Source organism: Talpa occidentalis, unplaced genomic scaffold, assembly GCF_014898055.3.
Source record: "Talpa occidentalis isolate TD23 unplaced genomic scaffold, MPIMG_talOcc4v2.1 talOcc4.11, whole genome shotgun sequence".
NCBI classification, from domain to species: domain Eukaryota; kingdom Metazoa; phylum Chordata; class Mammalia; order Eulipotyphla; family Talpidae; genus Talpa; species Talpa occidentalis.
In genome coordinates, this window is record NW_023601104.1 from 3,956,600 (window position 1) to 3,974,878 (window position 18,279).

At 42.3% G+C, this 18,279-nt stretch overlaps 1 protein-coding gene across 1 annotated transcript in view; it reads right to left on the minus strand.

Annotated features, from left to right (window-relative positions):
* Positions 1 to 18,279, minus strand: part of RYR3 (ryanodine receptor 3) — a 522,405-nt gene that overhangs the window by 109,000 nt on the left and 395,126 nt on the right. Inside the window, exons 45-50 of the mRNA XM_054700223.1 lie at positions 17,135 to 17,243; positions 14,107 to 14,227; positions 10,237 to 10,406; positions 7,659 to 7,879; positions 4,832 to 4,922; positions 3,090 to 3,230 (exon numbers count right to left, since the gene is read on the minus strand). Coding sequence (XP_054556198.1) covers positions 3,090 to 3,230; positions 4,832 to 4,922; positions 7,659 to 7,879; positions 10,237 to 10,406; positions 14,107 to 14,227; positions 17,135 to 17,243 — 853 coding nt within the window. The remainder of the gene's footprint in view (positions 1 to 3,089; positions 3,231 to 4,831; positions 4,923 to 7,658; positions 7,880 to 10,236; positions 10,407 to 14,106; positions 14,228 to 17,134; positions 17,244 to 18,279) is intronic.

The window sequence follows — 18,279 nt, forward strand, 5'->3', positions numbered from 1 at the left end:
AAATATCAAATATTGGGGCAGCCCCTGCGGCTGAATGCCAGTGAACATACTGGAAAGAGGGAGGCTTTTATTCAGACACATAAAAAGTCAGAGTAAATAAGACCCCCTTCCCCTGTGCGCTGGACTGGACAGTCAATGACGGGTAAGATCTGGGGCAGACAAGAGAAGGCACTGGCTAGCCACATGTCTGCGACTCCTGACGACCTAAGACAGGCGCAGTCCCCGAGGGGCTTCATCATGATAAACTTTGGCGTTCACATTAAACAAGGCCTACATGACTATAAGTCTAATCTAGGCACTAAGCCCACAGTAAAAACCCCTCCTTGGCATAAAAAAATGACTGCTGCAAAGCGTTGCCTACAAACAAGCCTGATGGAATTACCTACAAAGCAGTTTAACCATTAACCAAACAGTCATTGTTCCTGAATAAGTAGCAATTCAGCAACCTGTCTATAATTATACTATTTTTACCTACTTTACTTTTTCTATGCTATGTGAAATCAGTTTCAGGAAATGCATGATAAAGAAAATAGTGTGTGGCAATAGTAGTTTTAAAATAATCATAATACTTCTCACACGAGACAACACCACAAAAATTAAATGCTTACGTAGAAAAAACATTGTTCATAGTCACTAAAAGTAAAATATAACAGTAGTTAAATATTAATACTTTCTGATTAGTAGAATTGAAAACAAAACAAGAAAAGCTAGCTTAAAGAATACTGTTCTGTGTAATCAAAAATAATTGTGTAGAAATAAATTCCTGTAATTGGAACCTTGCGATTGGTTAGCGTTCCATGCCATGGAACACCGATCACATGTACCTGAATAATAAAGTAAATGTCTTTTGTATGACTAAACATCTCATGCTGGAAAAAAATAACTTGAATGAAATCATCCATTGTTTAGAAAAGGTATAAAAGTGTATGATAATTTTGAGCAAATTACATTCAGATCTTCACTCTTGAAGTGTCTGTCTGTCATTTACGCACTGAATCCTTGACCATCCTGCACGAGTTTCATATCCCTGGGACGGCCTTGCCAGTCTACCGCTGCGCTGGTCCGTGGCAAAATATAAGAAAAAGCTTATTTTAAAAGTTTCTTAGGTTGGGGCCTCTCTGGTGGCACAAGGGGTTAAGCACCGCACTATGAAGCAATCCGCAGCCTCTGCAGCATGAGTTCAGTCCCTGGCCAGCCAGGGAGCAGCCCACATGGCGCAGCAGACCTCTCCTGTCTCTCCCACTGCTCCCTTCAGCAGTGTATTTCAGTCAGTCTGCCTGTTCTGCTCCCCACTCTGTCTCTGGAGAATCCTCTCACCCCCGCATCTCTGGCCTATACCCCAGCTCTTGTATGCATAAATAAATATATCTTTAAAAAAAGGTATTTTTTTAAGGCATTTTCAAAAGTTTCTGAATCATCTGTAGGAAGAACTGATTTAGTTGTACAGCATTTGGTAGGTTTACATCAATCTCTCCCAAATAGTTAACTTCAAGAATATCTGAAGATTAAAGTGGTTCTTGCTAGGCCAGAAAAGTCTGTAAACTTGTCTGCCCTGAATGGTTTTAGAGACTATGACCGGAGAGGGCATTTAAAGCTTTGCCACACTCCATTAGCTGAGATGGGCCATAAGCCAGTATCGTCAGCAGACAGCATAAGATCACATCCATTCTCTCCTGAACCCGGCCAGGAAGGAATTCCAGTCAAAAAACATGAGATGAAGAAGAGCTTTTTTTTTTTTTTTTTTAAAGATTTATTTATTTATTTATATAAGCACTGGGTACAGTCAGAAGCGTAGGAGGGTGAGAGAATTCACCAGAGCCAGAGCGGGGAGCAGAGCAGGCAGAAGGACCGAAGGACACTGCTGAGGGGAGCAACGGGCGGCAGGAGAGGTCTGTGCACCATGTGGGACCCTCCTCTGGAGGCCGGGGAGCAGCCAGGGATCGAACCGGTGCTGCAGAGGCTGCGGGCAGCTTCGCAACCCAGCACTCAACTTCTGCACCACTGGGGAGGCCCAAGAAGGGCTTTTGATCTGCTTATCCAGCCATCCCTCAGTATTGAGGGAGGTTGGTCCCAGGACCCACTTGTGGAGGGTCAAGTCCCTTGTATAAAATGGCCTACTTCTGCATGAACCTCTTCCTGTGTACTTTAAATCATCTCCAGATTACTTACAATACCTAACACAGTGCAAAAGCTATGTAAATAGCTTTGATGCCTTATTTTTGGGAATGTCAAGGAAAAAGTGTCTGTACATGCCCAATACAGACACAGCCATTGCAGGCCTCATAGAACATGGTATGGATTTTCCGTCATAACTGGTTGAGTCTGAGGCTTCAGAACCCACGGATGCAATGGGCCAACTGAGACCAAAGGCATCCAGGGCCCAAGAAAATTGAAGTGAAAATTAAAGGTGTACAATGGCCCGAAGTTGAACTCTTGCTCTAGACTTCTGTAAGAAGACCAGACCTACTCACTTTCTGCTTTTAAAGCTGGTGACCTTGAACACCTAAGTTGTTAAGGGAAGTGGCGGTAAGTCTGAGAGCGGGCACTGTATTTCCATCAGTCCACGCCGTGAGCCTTGGGCCCTCATTTCTCCCTCAGCTGCCTCCTCAGACAAGTGGCTGTGAAGAACCTTCCCCAGAATGGTTTGAGGTCTTCATAAATCCCACCTCCCCACATCAGAGCAGATGACAGGGCTTCACCTCCTGGCTTGCATCTCATAAAGGCAGGCTTACAGGAGAAATTCACTGTTGGGGGGAGGGGGGGCGGGAGGAGGGGAGCAGGGGTACATTAAGTCTGAAACGAGGGCCTATTTGTGTAATTTACTCTGGTAGTTGCTCTCCCATGTATAAGCTTTGTGAGTCGAAGTTATTCAACCACTTTTGACTTTTTCCTAACCCCCCGCAACGAGGATCAGGGGGACTCCTGTTCCAGAGAGTTGGGGTGAGGATCAATTAACTAATTTCAAGGCACAAGCTTGTGAATTCCTGATACATAGTACAGGCAGAATAGAAGTTAGCTATCAGCTATTACTATTTGTAGATGCTTGTTGTTGAGCTCCCCTCTTTTTGCTCAGGAAGCACTGCCATTACCTTATGGGAGAGAGAGTCAAAAATCCCCCAGAAGAGCTTCTCTGTCAGGTGCAGCTCTTCCTCCACAGCGAGGCCATAGCTCCCCCATCCTGAAGGCAGACAGTAATACTTCCAGCACTGCTCATAGTGATTGGTCAGAAGCTGGGGGGTTCAGAACAGGATTGCACCAGGTGGGTGAGGTGGGGAGACACTCCCCAGACATCAACAACATGCAGGGGAGAAGAAAACAGCAAGCTGTGACCACAAAAGTGAAACCAACATTTGAGGCAGTTGGGTGATCCACAGAGTCCCCCGCACCCCCCACTGGGAACAGTCTGCTTTTGGGTCTAATGAGATCCACTCTGAGCTGAATCTGCCTGGTTAATTCCTGTCCCTCCAGTTCCTGGAACACAGCAACCCTTCAAATGAGAAAATGTCAGCCGCTGAAAGTAATCAGTATGTGCTATTCCAGCCCATCAAGAATTTCTTCCGAGATATCTGCATATAAATCTTTTCGCTCCTGGGATGGCTCTGATATGGGGAGATGGCAGGGCACATATGTTGTGGGTCTGGCGACTTTCTCTGTATTGATTACTGCCCACAGCACAAGTCCTACTTTTCAGCTTCTGCCTTCTGATGGCCCTGACATATAGGGCAGTCCCATAACTTGCCAGCAGAGGGCAGAAGCACACCGGCAATGTTTTCCCATACCAGCGGGTGGGATCCACACTGGAAGAAAAATATCCCTGATGTAAGACATAAAAATGAGCTTATTGAATGCTATCGATGCTGCCTCTTTGGGAGCCAGAATCCAGCTAACAACACAGGCCTGCCGAGGAAGCAATGCCAAGAAGAACTGTGCAAACTGTGATTTTTAGCTAAAGTATTTTTTTGGGATTAGAACTGGGACTTAAGGGTGAGAGGAGATGAGTCCTTGGAGGGCCGTGGAATCTGACAACATACGAGCTATTTTCTGCCCGGTATGGAGACAAGATTGAACTAAAGGCTCCTGGGAATTCTGTTTATCCTAGTAAAATGCTTCTTGGAATCCTTGCTTGGATTTCTATTCTGTTTCTATTTCTGGAGAGAAGGACAAGTTCTGTTAAAATCATTAGACAGAATTTCCAGGTGTGGCTGGTCGCTGCTGACGCTTGAATATACAAATATGGCATATTCGAAGGTAAAAAATAAAACACACCCCATGACTCCTGTGTGGTGTAGGGGGCTGATTCTGGTGCCCTCCCACCCAGGCCCAGGTCTTCCCTGTGCTAGTGCTAAAATGTTTGTGATTTATGAGAAAGTCAGGAATGGGCAACACATAGAGGGCTCTGTGCTCTTACTTTTCATTAAGAATGAAAGAGAAAAAACAAAACAAAAAAGAAGAGAAAGTGGTCCAAAGGGACAAGCATTACAAAACAGTATAAAAGAGGAAAGAAACATTTTAGTTTCTGTACTTAACTGAAAACTCACAGGCCCTTCAAAGCTTTGGGAGACTGAAAACCTGCTAAGCACCATGGAGTCAGGGGAAAGCAAATGAAGCAAATGGCAGCAGTTAATGAATCTAGCAGACGTGCTGTCTTCAATCTGGAGGAACCTCAGAAGGAGTTAGATTTTGTGGGTTTTTATCTTGTTATCTAGCACTCAGCTTACAAGGGTAGAACCCACTTAACGTGTCTTTTGCTCCCTGAATTGCGATGAAGTCATACTTTACAAGGCACGTTTCCTGTGCTGTGGATTGTGTTTCCACATGATGGAGAGATTACCTTAAGGGGCATTTTGCAGTATTCGTTGAGCTGGGGCACATCAAAGACAAGCCGTCTCAAGAGTTGCTGTAACATGGAAGGTCTCAGATGGCTGCAGTGTGGAGTAAGACAAACAAGGATGGGGGAGGGGGAAGAAAAAATAATGAAGAGAAGAAACACTACAATAGCCACATATTAGAGCTAAGCCACAATACAATTAGCTACCAAAACACTAGATTGTGGGTAAACCACAGTGGATGATATAGTACTTTAAAAACGGAGTATTGTTGAAATACACAGAGAAAATAAAATACACTGTGACTAATGATTTGAGATACCTAAGGTTAAATTCCAACCACCCTGTGAAAAGAGGTTCTAGATGCGCAAATAAATTCATGGATTACGTACAAGGAATTTAATAGGCCTTTCCCTTGAACTCTGCCAAGGGAGATGCTAAGGGGACCAGCTGCATAGGTGGAATCTGAGGCCACCTACTGGTGTCATCTGAAGGGAACTGTAAGGGCCTCTGAATTGATCCACAATCCCTGAAACTCACTATTGGAATAATTTCTTTGGGTTAATTTCTTCGGGTCCTCAAACTCCTTTCAAAGGCAAATGCGGTAACGAATTTAGAGAAAAATCTATCAAATTATAGAAGAGTTCATAGCCTTGGTCTTTGGGACAAGTAAGTTTTGAGATGGAGAAAGAGGGACAGGCAGAGGTGATTTAGTGTCAACTTTGGAGACTGCTAAAATGTTTTAAAACCTAGTAGAAGCTCTGGATTCCTTCCATAGGAAAGTGTACACGCATACAACAAATTTGTAAGTGCAGTTCATGGCGCCCTGGATTTCTCCCACAGATGCCTAAGGAGTCATGGAGGCAAAGATAATAACTGAGGTTAAGTGCAGGCATCCCAGGAAGGAAAGCGTTGGAGACACCTCCAATAGGGAGCATGATGTGAGTGGAGATGGGCAAAGACATTTATGTTTTACACTTTTTCTTAGAACTAGCTCCATGCTCAAAAGCCTGGGAGTGGGGCCTCCCCTGGTGGCGCAGGCGGTCCTCTGCAGTGCCCGTTTGATCCCCGTTGCCCCACTGCTCCCCTCAGCAGTGTATTTCAGTCAGTCTGCCTGTTCTGTTCCCTGCTCTGTCTCTGGCGAATCCTCTTACCCCCCTGCAAATCTGGCCTGTACCCCGGTTCTTGTATAAAAAATAAATCTTTTTTTTTTTTTTTTTAAGCCTGGGAGTGGAAAAGGCTTGTCAAAATAGGAAGTAAATGGTCTTGTCACTGCATCTAGTGATTTTAATAGAAGCTTCCATAAATTTTCACACTATTTAGCTAATTTGCATTATTACCTAAGATTAACTAACTTAAATAAAATCGAGTGAAATAAATCTCTAACTCTTCACATCCCTGACCGAATAGACATAATGAAAAATCTGCTTAACTACCAGTTTGCCATTCTTAGAGTTCTTATGGGCTGAAAGGAGGAATGCAGAAGTCCTAAGAGAATAGTCACAGGACTGTGAGCTATACTGCTGGTTTGATGAACAATTCTTATTTTCCAAAAATCTGTTTCCTTTGAAACACTTGCAGCAAAGATCAGTCTCATCCATAAGATTTTATTCTGAGAAAACATTATCATAAGAAGTAGCTTATCCTGGGAGACAGGGCTCCGCGGTAGATTTGGCTCCTAAGATACCTGCTGAGTGCAGATTTAGCAAAAGGCAGAACGAGATCTTCTCAGCAATTGATGCAGTTACCAGCCAAATACCAAAAATGATGCTGATAGGATTTCTCTTTGTGTAAACAATTTATTTATCCTCTCTGCCACCAGACAAGAAAAATGGAGATCCATACGCACAAGTAATAGGTCCATCATCTTCCTTTTGAAGTGGCAGAGTGAAAATCCTGGCCTATCTAACAAGCTTTGTGTCTCTTTCAAGATCAATAACATTCTAATGAGCTTAATTCTCTGCCAGTCGCAGGTTTCCCCAGAAATAGAATGTTCCTTATAGGTATGATTTGGCAGCTTATTTTGGGGGCTTGGAAAAGCTGTTGCCACTAGTTTATGTGGAAGCAATTTTGAGCATTTTCAGACCTCGAAAATAAATCACTACATGATAGCAAATGGGAAAATCCTACTTGACAATGGGAGAAAACTGTGTTATAGTAATGGTGTGAATAAGGAGTGTCAGAAAGAAAACAGGACCTGATTTTGCTTCTGGCTCTACCTAGGAACTAAAACATTAGCTCTTTTTTTTTTTTTTTAAGATTTATTTATTTATTTATACAAGCACTGGGTACAGTCAGAAACACGGGAGGGTGAGAATTCACCAGAGTCAGAGAGGAGAGCAGAACAGGCAGAGTGACGAAGTACACTGCTGAGGGGAGCAGCAGGCAGCAGGAGAGGTCTGCGCGCCATGTGGGACCCTTGCCGGTGGCCGGGGACTGAACCGGCACTGCAGATGCCGCGGGGCTGCTTTGCAGCCCAGCGCTCAACTGCCGCGCCACCAGCGGAGGCCCTAAAACATTAGCTCTTAATTTGAACACTTCAGACCTTGAAAGACAGTTTCACCTCCTGGCCACCAATCCTGGGGGCTAGAGCTTGAACCATGCCCCCGAATTCCCCACAGTGGGAGATGACTGTCAAGGAAGAGAGAAGCAGAAAGAACATGTGGCAAAGTGGGGGCTACAGCACACTGAAGAGATTTTTGGGGAGGACTGACATAGGTGAGGCCTGCGAAGTTTTCTCAGACTGATTCACCAGTTTTGCAATGACACAATTAAATGCAGCTGACACAGATGCAGACGCAGAAATGAAAAAACACGGGAGGGGGTACTTACTTGCAAATGGCAAGCAAACATTCTTCTATGGTGTCCCTTTGAGCTTTGGTGAGGGCACGGCCCTTGGAGAGCCTGTATATTGTCTGTAGCGTGGAGTCGATCAGAGAGGTACAGTGTTCTGTTCCAGCAAAGAGGGGGGCGCATCTCGTGAGGAGCGGGAGCACAGCGGAACAGAGATAACGATTCAGAGCCAGCGCAGCCTCTGTGGTACTTAGGGACACCTGAGGAAGGGGTTGGGGGCACTGGTTAACCTCCTGGGCCAAGACAGCAAAGCTGAACCCTGGGCCCAGCTCCCATCGAGTAGGCTGGACAGGACAGCTTACACTCACTCGTGTTTCACATGACCCATGTGACCAACTTTCTACCTCTCAGCAGAGCTGTTCCCCTTTTGTATTTTAACTGGAGTTTATTAAAAATAAACAGAAGAAAAGTCAGGCCTAGCTGGCAGGTCCTAAGTGATTCCAAATGATCCCACAAGGGTCTGTTCCTGGCTAAGAATTAAAGACCCTTATTAAAACTCTTGGATGACCAGACCACCCAGCATCCTTGATGAGCACAGAGCTCAAGTGCCAGGCTACTACACTGACCTTCAGGTTTCAGCTCCCTCTCCTTACCTTATGAAACTCAACTGTGTTCCCGTGCGTTTGAAATTAGTAAATGGTTGACAGCTGAACAAGCTCTCAAACTCACAGGTTTTGTGACTGTGTTGGAGACAAAGTGGGGCTCTCACCCCCATCTGTTACTTTATCCGCATCTCAAATGATTCAAAAACATAAATGACATGAGGGTAGACTTCACTAAAGGGAACTCATTTTGTGTGGTAAAAATATACAAGGAAATGGAACCCAGGGCTTCTCTAAAATTCTGCTCTAATTCCCACTCACAGGGTTCTCTCTGGTTCAGAAAGGCGCGATTCAAGGAAGCCCTCTGAGAGATACTAACTGGAGGGCAAGTGAGCTCAGTCACCATCTTTGAAATGGGCAGCACTTCACAAGAAACCCTGAGCTCCACAGAGGTAGATGTTATTATTTCTGGTTACTATCTTAATCATATCTATAGCACACTTTTTATAATGTAAGATTTTTATAAATGGTTTTCTTAGTAATGTACACATTTCTGGGTATCCCTATTAATTATCAGAAGAGTGTCTTCTAGAACCTCTAGTAATCACACAGGAAGAAATAGCTCATCTTTCATTTCAATCACTTTAACCAACAAGGATTAAAATGAAGGATAGAGCTTTGATTCTAGTGGTTTAAAGTTTTCAAAAGAGAATGCATAAAATGTATGTGCTGAGGAACTGAACAGAAAACTTCTTTTTGTTGTAGATGGTGCTTAGACAAGCATGGTATTTGGAAACCAAATGGTAGGAGAGGTTCACTGTTTATGTGACCTATAAAAAATTAAACATTTTGATCAAAAGCCTTGGGGAAGTCCCACAAGTTAAAAAGATTCTTTACTTTTAAATTAAGGAATTTATTGAAAAACTCAAAACAAAAGTAGCTGTGGAAGCATTGTTTTAAATATTTAAAAGGATCGGCCCCTAACACCACAGGATGTACTATTTCTTTTCCCCTTGCTATACATAGGGATGGAGTTCCGATTCTAATTGGGGCTCACATAAATTTTGATTTCTGGGTAATCTCATCGATGTCTACAACCTGCACAAAGGATGTCTAACCTACACAAAGGAATTAACTCCAAGTTAGGTATAGGCTAGCTGAGCTCAGATTTCTCTCTTTGTTGGAAGGGGCAGGGGGAGCCTTTGAGAAACTGTACAACAGATCAAGATGACATGCTTATGGCTCTTTACACACATCCTTAAACTGGCAAGGTGTTTTTTGAACGAAAGCTGATCTAACTGGCCTTTTTCTCCTGGTGCACTGTCTTTCTGCTTAGCCCTGACTTGGAGCGCCAGATATCTATGCTTTTTAACTCCTAAGAGTTAAAATTAATTTTTAACTGTCTTAATTTCCGTTGAGGCCTATTACTTTACCTCACCCTTGACTTCCAAACTTGAATTGCACTTGGCACCTTTTACTGACCTTGTCACCCCCCTGAACTTCAGACTCTCTTTCCTGATGGTCAGTGCATGAAATTTAAGGCAAGCGGGAAGAGTATTTCTGGTCTTTAATGCTGCCAGTCAGCCTTTTTTTCATAAGCAACAGACCCATGGTTCTAATTTGAGGGTAATTTTTGTTCTCCAAGGGGATATTTGGTGATACTGACAAATGGTTTTAAAGGTGGTGCTACTGGAATCTCGTGGGTAGAAGCCAAGATGTGCTAAACACCTACAATGCACAGGTTGCTCTCCCTCCTCTCCCAACAAATAGAGCCAAGGTTGAGAAACTTAAAACAGAGGGATCTGTACTGAATATGTGAGGTCAGGTTTACCTTCATTTATGTGTCTTGTACAATAAATAAAGATGTTCTATTTCTTTAGGCCTCTGTTTTTCTCATGCTTTAACATAGTTATTACTATGTAGTCAGTAGATTGATAGAAAAAAATCACTTCTTTATCCAATATTACTAATTTACGACGAGAGGAAAACCAATTTTCCTTATTTTGGCAACTTACTGTATCTAGAGAGGCAGAGGCTCTTAAGTCAGGTAAAAATCCAACCTCTAACAAGTGGAGCAAGAAAGTTTGATCCTTGATGCCATAAACACGGTCCAGGAAGAGCACCATAGGAGCCTTGTGATCAGGACAGAAGTTGGCTGCCATATCTGGCTCACTGACAGACCCATCTAAAAGACACACAAACAATGTCATTTCCCCTTTTCTCTACTGTCTCCAAGAAATACAGAGTTGCCTATGATTTGTTCCCATAACAAGCAAGAGGAATTTTGGAAATTATACAGTGTTGTTCTGGAGCTAGCTTATACTGGCTTGGAACAGCTGATTGTTAAAATTTCAGGAATTTTGTCAGTTATAAATATGACCATGATTAAAAATTAAAATTTGCATCTAAGTAAATATTTTAAAAGGTAATACTCAAAGTGCATCACTTCCTAATTATTTTTCTATAAAAAGACTTGCAGTTATTTACACCTCTTGTATTTGTATGTCTGAAATATGATACAATGTGAGCTGCGTGCATTCTTTTTCCAACCTTGTGTTTGGGGACAAAAATTGGTAGTTTGACATTAGCCACAAGTAGAGTATTTACACTACAGAAATGGACAAATGTCATAATCAGGGTTTGATTCATTGCTTTGCTGACTGAAGATAAAAGAAAGAGCGGGAGAAAATACAAGGCAGATTAAATTTAAGAGTGTGTTATGTGTGCAGTTGTTGCATCACAAAAAGCATAAAATTGAGGAAACAATCAGTATTTAGAAACTGTTACCTGATTTAGGTGAAATGTTGATCAGATCACCCAAGAATTCTAACCTTATTTTAATAAAGAGGTTCAAAGATGCAGTGAGGAAAGCCAGGAAAAAAAAGAAGACTTGCTTAATTTGAAGAAAAAAGACAAGATTTTAAAAAATGATAAATAACATAATCTCCTAACTACTATTTTATTAGCACCAAAAACTAATAAGGAAATGATCAAGCTATAGTGCAAGCATATCTAAATATTGTACTTCATCAGGCACCCTAAAAACCACAAAGATTTAGAGTATTCAGCCTAGGTTCCATTTAGGGCTCTGGTGGAGCAGGGAGGGAAGTGACCTTCTGGAATGGAAGTTGCCTGCTTCACCGCATGCCTCAGGTTAGTATTGCTCAATGCTACTAAGGAAGTCCTCACTGGAAAGAGGATTTTCCAGAAAAGGGAGAGCAGGGAAAGGGATTGGCTTCCCCAGCCTTTTTGAGAACTGCATGCAGCATCAGCTTTGGCTTTACTCCTCCAAGAGATTATCAAGCAGAGATGTTTAGAGATCGTTAGGAACAAGGAAGAGATGATATCAAGAGTGGTGGTACAATAGAAGTCACCACACACTCTTGTACTTGGTGGCCTGCCCCATTAGTCCTGGGGTCACAGCCCACTCCAATGTGTCCCCACCTGCTGGTAATGGACTTTCATATCAAAGTCATTCCATAAAGTCTGGAGAAGGTGACTACTTCAATCAAGCAGATACTGATGTAAAGCTACAAAAATCACTAAGAAAAAGGGGAAACTGATACTAAAAAAGGAACAGACTAAACTAGTAATTAACCAAAGAAGAATGGAGCTACATGGATTGCCTGACAGTTCAAAATTTTTACCCTAAAGATAGCTACTAAAGCTACTAGAGAATACAGATAAATGACAGATCAAAAACTTGGATAACAAGAACAAAATAAGAAGTTCAACAAAGATAGTAAACACACACACACAGAGAGAGAGAGAGAGAGAGAGAGAGAGAGAGAGAAGAAATTTTGAAGTTCAAGAGTACAATGACTGAATGGATTTGATAGCGCTTCAGCAGCACAATAGACCAAATGAAAGAATCAGTGAATGGTTTTAAGATCATTTGGTTTTAAGATCAATGATTTTAAGATAATCAGTGGTTTTAAGATCAATGGTTTTAAGATCATCAGTGAATGGTTCAAGATCATTTGAAATTAGCTAATAAGAGAAACAAAAAAAAGAAAGAAGAATGAAAGGGAATAAAGAAAGGACTGATAGAGCACCATTAAGAGAAATAACCTACATATCATGAGAATCCCAGAGGGGAGGAGAAAAGGGCAGGGAGCATATTTAAATAATGACTGAGAATTTCCCAAATCTGGGGAGAGATTTGAGCATCCAATTTAATGAAGCTAATAGGTCTCTCCAAAATTTCTATCCCAAGTAATTTTCTCTAGGACATATTATACTAAAACTGACTAAAATCAAAGACAAAGAGAATTTTAAAAGCAGTAAGAGGAAAAAAAAATCTTTCATACGAGTGCTCCCATAAAGCTATGAGCTGATGCTTAACAGAAATCTTGAAGGTTAGGAGATAGGGGGATGATACATTCAAAGTGCTGGGGAAAAAAAAAACAAACCCAACTACCAACCAAGAATATTTTACTCAGCAAAGTTGCCCTTTAGAAATGGAGCTAAGATTCTTTCCTAAACAAACAAAAGCTGAGGGAGTTTGTCACCACTAGACCTGTCTTAAAAGAAATGCTGAAAAGAATTCTTCAAGCTGAGATGAAAGATAATTAGTAACATGAAAGCATATGAAGCTTTCTAACACACTGTTAAAGTATATAGTCAGATCCAGAATACTTTAACACTGTAAGGAAACAATGAAGATCAAAGCAGAAATAAATGAAACTGAGAACAGAAAAACAGAAATGATCAACAAAACATATAGTTAATTTTTTAAAAGATAAAACTGACAAAACGTTAGCTAGACTTATGAAGAAAAAAGAGAAATCAAGTAAAATTGTAAATGAGCAACATTACAAATGATGACAGGAAAGCAAAATAGAGGAGACCATTTATACACTGACAAATTGATATGAATAAATTCCTAGAAACTACAACTATTGAGAATGAATTGTGAAGAAATAGAAAATATGAACAAACTATGAGTAAGGAGATTGAATTAAAAGTCAAACATCTTCCTGCAAAGAAAAGCCTAGAACCAAATGACTTCATGGTAAATTCTACCTATCATTTAAAGAAGTCTTAATACTAATCCTTTTCAAACTCTTCCACAAAATTGAAGAAAAGGAAACACTTCCAAACTCATCTTCTGAGGTCCATATTTCTCTGACACAAAAGCCAGCTAAAAATAAAACTACAGGCCAATATCCCCAATGAATATACATGCAAAAATTATTAACAAAATATCAACCTACTGAATTCAACATATCATTAAAAGTATCATGCATCACAATCAAGTGGGATTCAGTCCTGGGATAGATACAAGGGTGATTTGGCATGCACAAACCAGTCAATGTGATACAACACATTAAAAGAATGAAAGGCAAAAATAACATTCGATAAATGCAAAAAACTGAAAAAAGTCAACATTCTTTTGTTATAGAAACCTTCAGTAAGATTGACATAGAGGAATAAAACTTAACATAGAAAGACCATATATGTCAAACCCACAGCTCACAAAAGACTCAACAGTATAAGGTTGAAAGCTCTCTCTCTAAAATCCTAGTCAGAGCAATTAAGCCAGGAAAAGAGAAAAAAGCCAAATCAGAAAAGGAAAGGTAAAATTTTTTGCTGAAGACATGATCTTGTACATAGAAAACAGTCTAATAAAATTTGTTACAACTAAGTAAATTCAGTAGTTTCAGGACACAAATTCAAAGTTGAAAAATCAGTTGTGTTTTTATATGCTAACAATCTAAAGAAGATATAAAGAAAACAAACCCATTTATAAGCATATAAAACAATAAAATATTTAGTAAAAAAATCTAGCCAGTGAAGTAACGAAAGATATGTACATTGAAAACTAACGCTGAGCGAGTGGTCCCAGGAGACAGGCAGGTCTGGGCCTTCAGCTGCTTCCTTACCTTTGTTCAGGGACGGCAGTTTCAGGGGGATACTGATGATCCCAACCAAGTCCTCTGTGGGGACCAGGGAGCGCAGGATTGACCTGATCCTGAGGGCTTCCCCTTTTCCCGTCTGGATGAGCTGCAATGCAGAGTTGGAGAATAAGATAAACAAAGTTCTCATTTCCCTGCTCCACCCCACTTCTGTGGGATCCCCAGCCCTCCTTGTTCTCGCGGCTATTGTCTTGGTACCCAGAGTTCTTGCTGGGCAGCTAGGCATACAGTCCGGCAGGAGGCCTCTCATTAAGGACTGAAGTCTTGGTCTGGAGGAACATACTGGGAAACCAGCGTCTGCTGAAAACAGCAGGCAGATATTATAATATACTTTGACCAGCAGGAACAATGGCGGCCCCCATGCAATAGGCCCTGGTCATTCCACCCTAGCTCACATCCCTGTACCACCCCCATGCATGTGTACTCCCTATGGACTTTCCCCACCTTTGCACTTGATTCAAATAAATATGAATCTGCCTTTAGATTGGGCTGCACATTACTACTGCCTGGTGTAGCCCCTCTAGGCCTCTCACTGCTCCAAGCCACTTGGACTTTGAGCAATCTTTCCCTCATCCCAGGCCACGCCCAATGCTGCCACTCTGTGAGGTGGCAGACCACCAAGCCTTTGGCAGTTAAAGGATTTCCTTTAAGGGATGGGGTATACTTTGACAGCCTAATTGCCATAGACACTTATGACCACAGGGAAAGAGAGGTGCTTTCTCTTGATCTTCAAGAAGAAATGCTACTGAGCGATGGCTGAACTGTGCCAAAGAGCTCAACTTGATAGCTTTTGCTGTAATTACCAAGGTCACCAAATTGAGCACTGAGTCCCTGCAGTCAGTGTGTAGCTTGGTGGTGAGTCTCAGTGTGACTGCGATTTTGGGAGTTCTCAGTGGCCAGGGGACACATTGGCAATGTGATAATGATTCCAGATGCTAAATTCTGCTAACCGTAAAAATGACTTATGAATTTGTTTCCTCAAAGTCAGATTAATGCTAGAACTAGGGGTAGGCAAGAGGCTAAAGAAAGTGGCAGATGTCTCAGTGGAGTTCTCTGAGAGGGATGACCTGATGCACACAGCCTCAGGCGGGTCAGCCAGTGTGTGCAGTGTGCATCCTCCTGCACATGTGGACAGCTGGTACGTGTTTAGGCACAGGCCCTTAGTCTGGAGCAGTCTTGAGCTTAGGATCAAATTTACTCCAGATCAGCCAGATGGGAGCCTGGGATATGACTCTCAAAGCTCCTAGCGAAACAATGCCTGTGCACCCACTGACCGTCACCTGCCTGTGGGTGGAGGGGAGGTTGTCAGAGATGGCACCCCTTCCCCACCATTCGTAAGTTGAAGCAGCTTAGGGGAGTGGTATGTGGGTGTAAGGTATCAGACCAGAGGGGATGTAAGGCAGGAGGAAGCTCCTTCCCAGATGGGGCTCTGATGGCTTAGCTATCCTAGGCTGCTGACAGTAAACAAACTGTTAACTCTCCAAGTGAGGACAGGTGATCAGGAAAACTGATACCCTGTCCCAGGACTGCAGAACACCCCAGTATCCCCCTGACTTCCTCTTAAGCTTCTTTATTTGTTCAAAGGCACAGAGAGGGAAAGATGGGCCAGGAGCAGAAGGCTGCTTCATCACAGTAGGAACTGGAATCCTGAGTTAAGAATTCTCATCAGCCTCTCTTACTGAGATGTAGATTTTTTTCTATTCACAGTATTTTTAACCTAGATTCTCCCACATTGGAATAGTTTCCCTAAACACCTGAATTTGGATTTGCAAACAGGCTAGAGTGTGTATTAGACAGGACTCTGACATTGGGAGGGAGGTAAGCATGGACACTTTCACGCTCTGCTTTTCAAAGCACATACGGGTCATGACCAATTCCTGGGTTGTAAAATTTAGTTAGTGGGCTTCAGCATTCAAAAGCATGAAATAGATCAGAAGGTATTAAGATGTGTGGAGCTGTAGTAAGGATAAATTTTGTTTCTAGTATAATCCAAAAGTAACAAGCATGGTAGAGAGAAGCAGGCAGGCACAAGAATCCTGAAAGAATAAAACAGTTCTTTTACAGAATCACCATTATTTTAAATGTGAAAGGCAACCTTTTCTTTTCCATTTTCATATAAAAAGCAATTATGATGTGATTCCTATGTAAGGTGGGGTTTTATTCCGGCCCCAGCAGTAGTAAAAAAGAGAAGAGGAAGAACAGAGCCTTGCAGGTCTAAACTGCCAGTCTGTGAAGACATCCTATGCCAGGAGAACCATCCTTTTTGGTGTGTCTGTGAAGTTCTCCTCAGGGAAATCAAACATGGACTTTGGAAAGAGATTCCCTTCCTGGTGCCATGCCTTCTTTGGTGACCATGATCACCAAGAGGACTCCCAGGTGAGGAATCCTCATGGCCTCAAACAAGAATTAAGTTGGTCCTATTTTGACCAAGTTGAGGCAAATGGAACATAATTTGGGGAAGCTTTTGAAACAGAATATGGAGAAGTTATGTGGTTCAACTTGTGCCTCAGAGAAACCCCACACAAGGACTTGCCCAGCTTTCTTAGAAAGCTACAGAATCGAGTATCAGATGGAAACTACTTTTTTTTTTTTAAGATTTACTTATTTTTATATAAGAGTTGGGGTACAGGCCAGAGGTGCGGAGTGTGAGAGATTCACCAGCGACAGAGTGGGGAGCAGAACAGGCTGAGGGGAGAAATACACTGCTGAGGGGAGCAGCGGGTGAGACAGGAGAGGTCTGCTGCACCATCTGGGAATCTCCCTGGCTGGCTGGGAACTGAACCCGCGCTGCAGAGGCTGTGGACATCTTCACAGTGCTGCGCTCAACCTGCTGCGCCCCTGGGGAAGCCCTGGAAACTGCTTTCAATGTGAGCTAAAAGGAACTGGAAGAAGGCATGGAGCCTGGGCAAGTAATGGAAGGGGCTCCATTCAAGACCTCTGCAGTGTTCTTGGCACCAGCAACTTACAGGTACTCTCTGAGAACCCCAGTACTCACGTGCATTTCAGGAGCACAGCGGCCCAGGAGATCTATAAGAGCAGAATAAAATGACATAATTGCATTGCCCATGTGCACAATCTCCTCTTCGTTTTCGTCATCATCCATGCTGCAGAGAGAACCAACACGGGGCTGCGTGAGGAAGCTTTGGCTTGTTATGGGACACTTAACCTGCTTGTGCTGGGGATCACGTACCTCTTTCTTAGACACCTTCCCACCAAGAAGCCAATGGGGTGGTTTTATTCACCAAGTTCAGAGGACCCAAATATTTGTCCATGACAGTCTTAGGGTCCCACAAACTTTAAGGTGTAAGTACTGAGGCAAGCTGATCATACATTCCTGCATACTCGTGGAAGGGCACAGCACTCCCAAAATCTCCTCCCAGCCATTTATTCCCTTTTCTTTCCTGAGTTTTCTGGAAAGCACCCTGGAGAAGGAGTTAGGAGGGCTGAGTCCATGTCCTGCCTCTGTTGTTAATAAGTTCTAGGATCCTGGCCTCATTTCTTTTAACTTGAACTGCTTATGTCATAGGTTCTTTCTAGTTCTACCAGACTGTCTACCCAAACAAATGACTCCCAGAAGCCCAATAGCTGAAAAGTTGCCTTGGTTGGGTTATCTAGATTCTGGGCACTAATCTAGGGACTCTGATAAAAGAAGGTGAAATGGTCATATGAGAGGAAAGTCATACAGTAACCAGACAACTCACCACCAACTACATCCTTAACTTTTAATAAAGATTACTAATGCTGTAATTGAAAAAAAATCTGCCGCTCTCTTTTTAAACTAAGGAATGAAATCAGAAACTTTTCTAAAATGGTCTTGACACTTTCAGAAGAGTTAGTGGAGGGCACTACCTCTTTTTAAAAAAGTGATGAAACCCCAAGGTTTCAAAACTAAAGGGAACATACTGGAGTCAGAGAACACCCTTACACAGGAGCAAGCCTGTCTACAGCATCCTCTTATAGTGATGAGGAGTATGGGAGGTGCAGTGCTGGTTAGAAGAATTTGCTGAATTCTGGATCTGATCATCCTGAGTGGAGCAGAAGAAATGAAAGGGGGTGAAGGTGATACTGATCATGAGGCTTTGTTGAGAGTCAAGACAGTAATGTGCTTGACAAAGTGAATTAAAATGTTTGAACAACTCC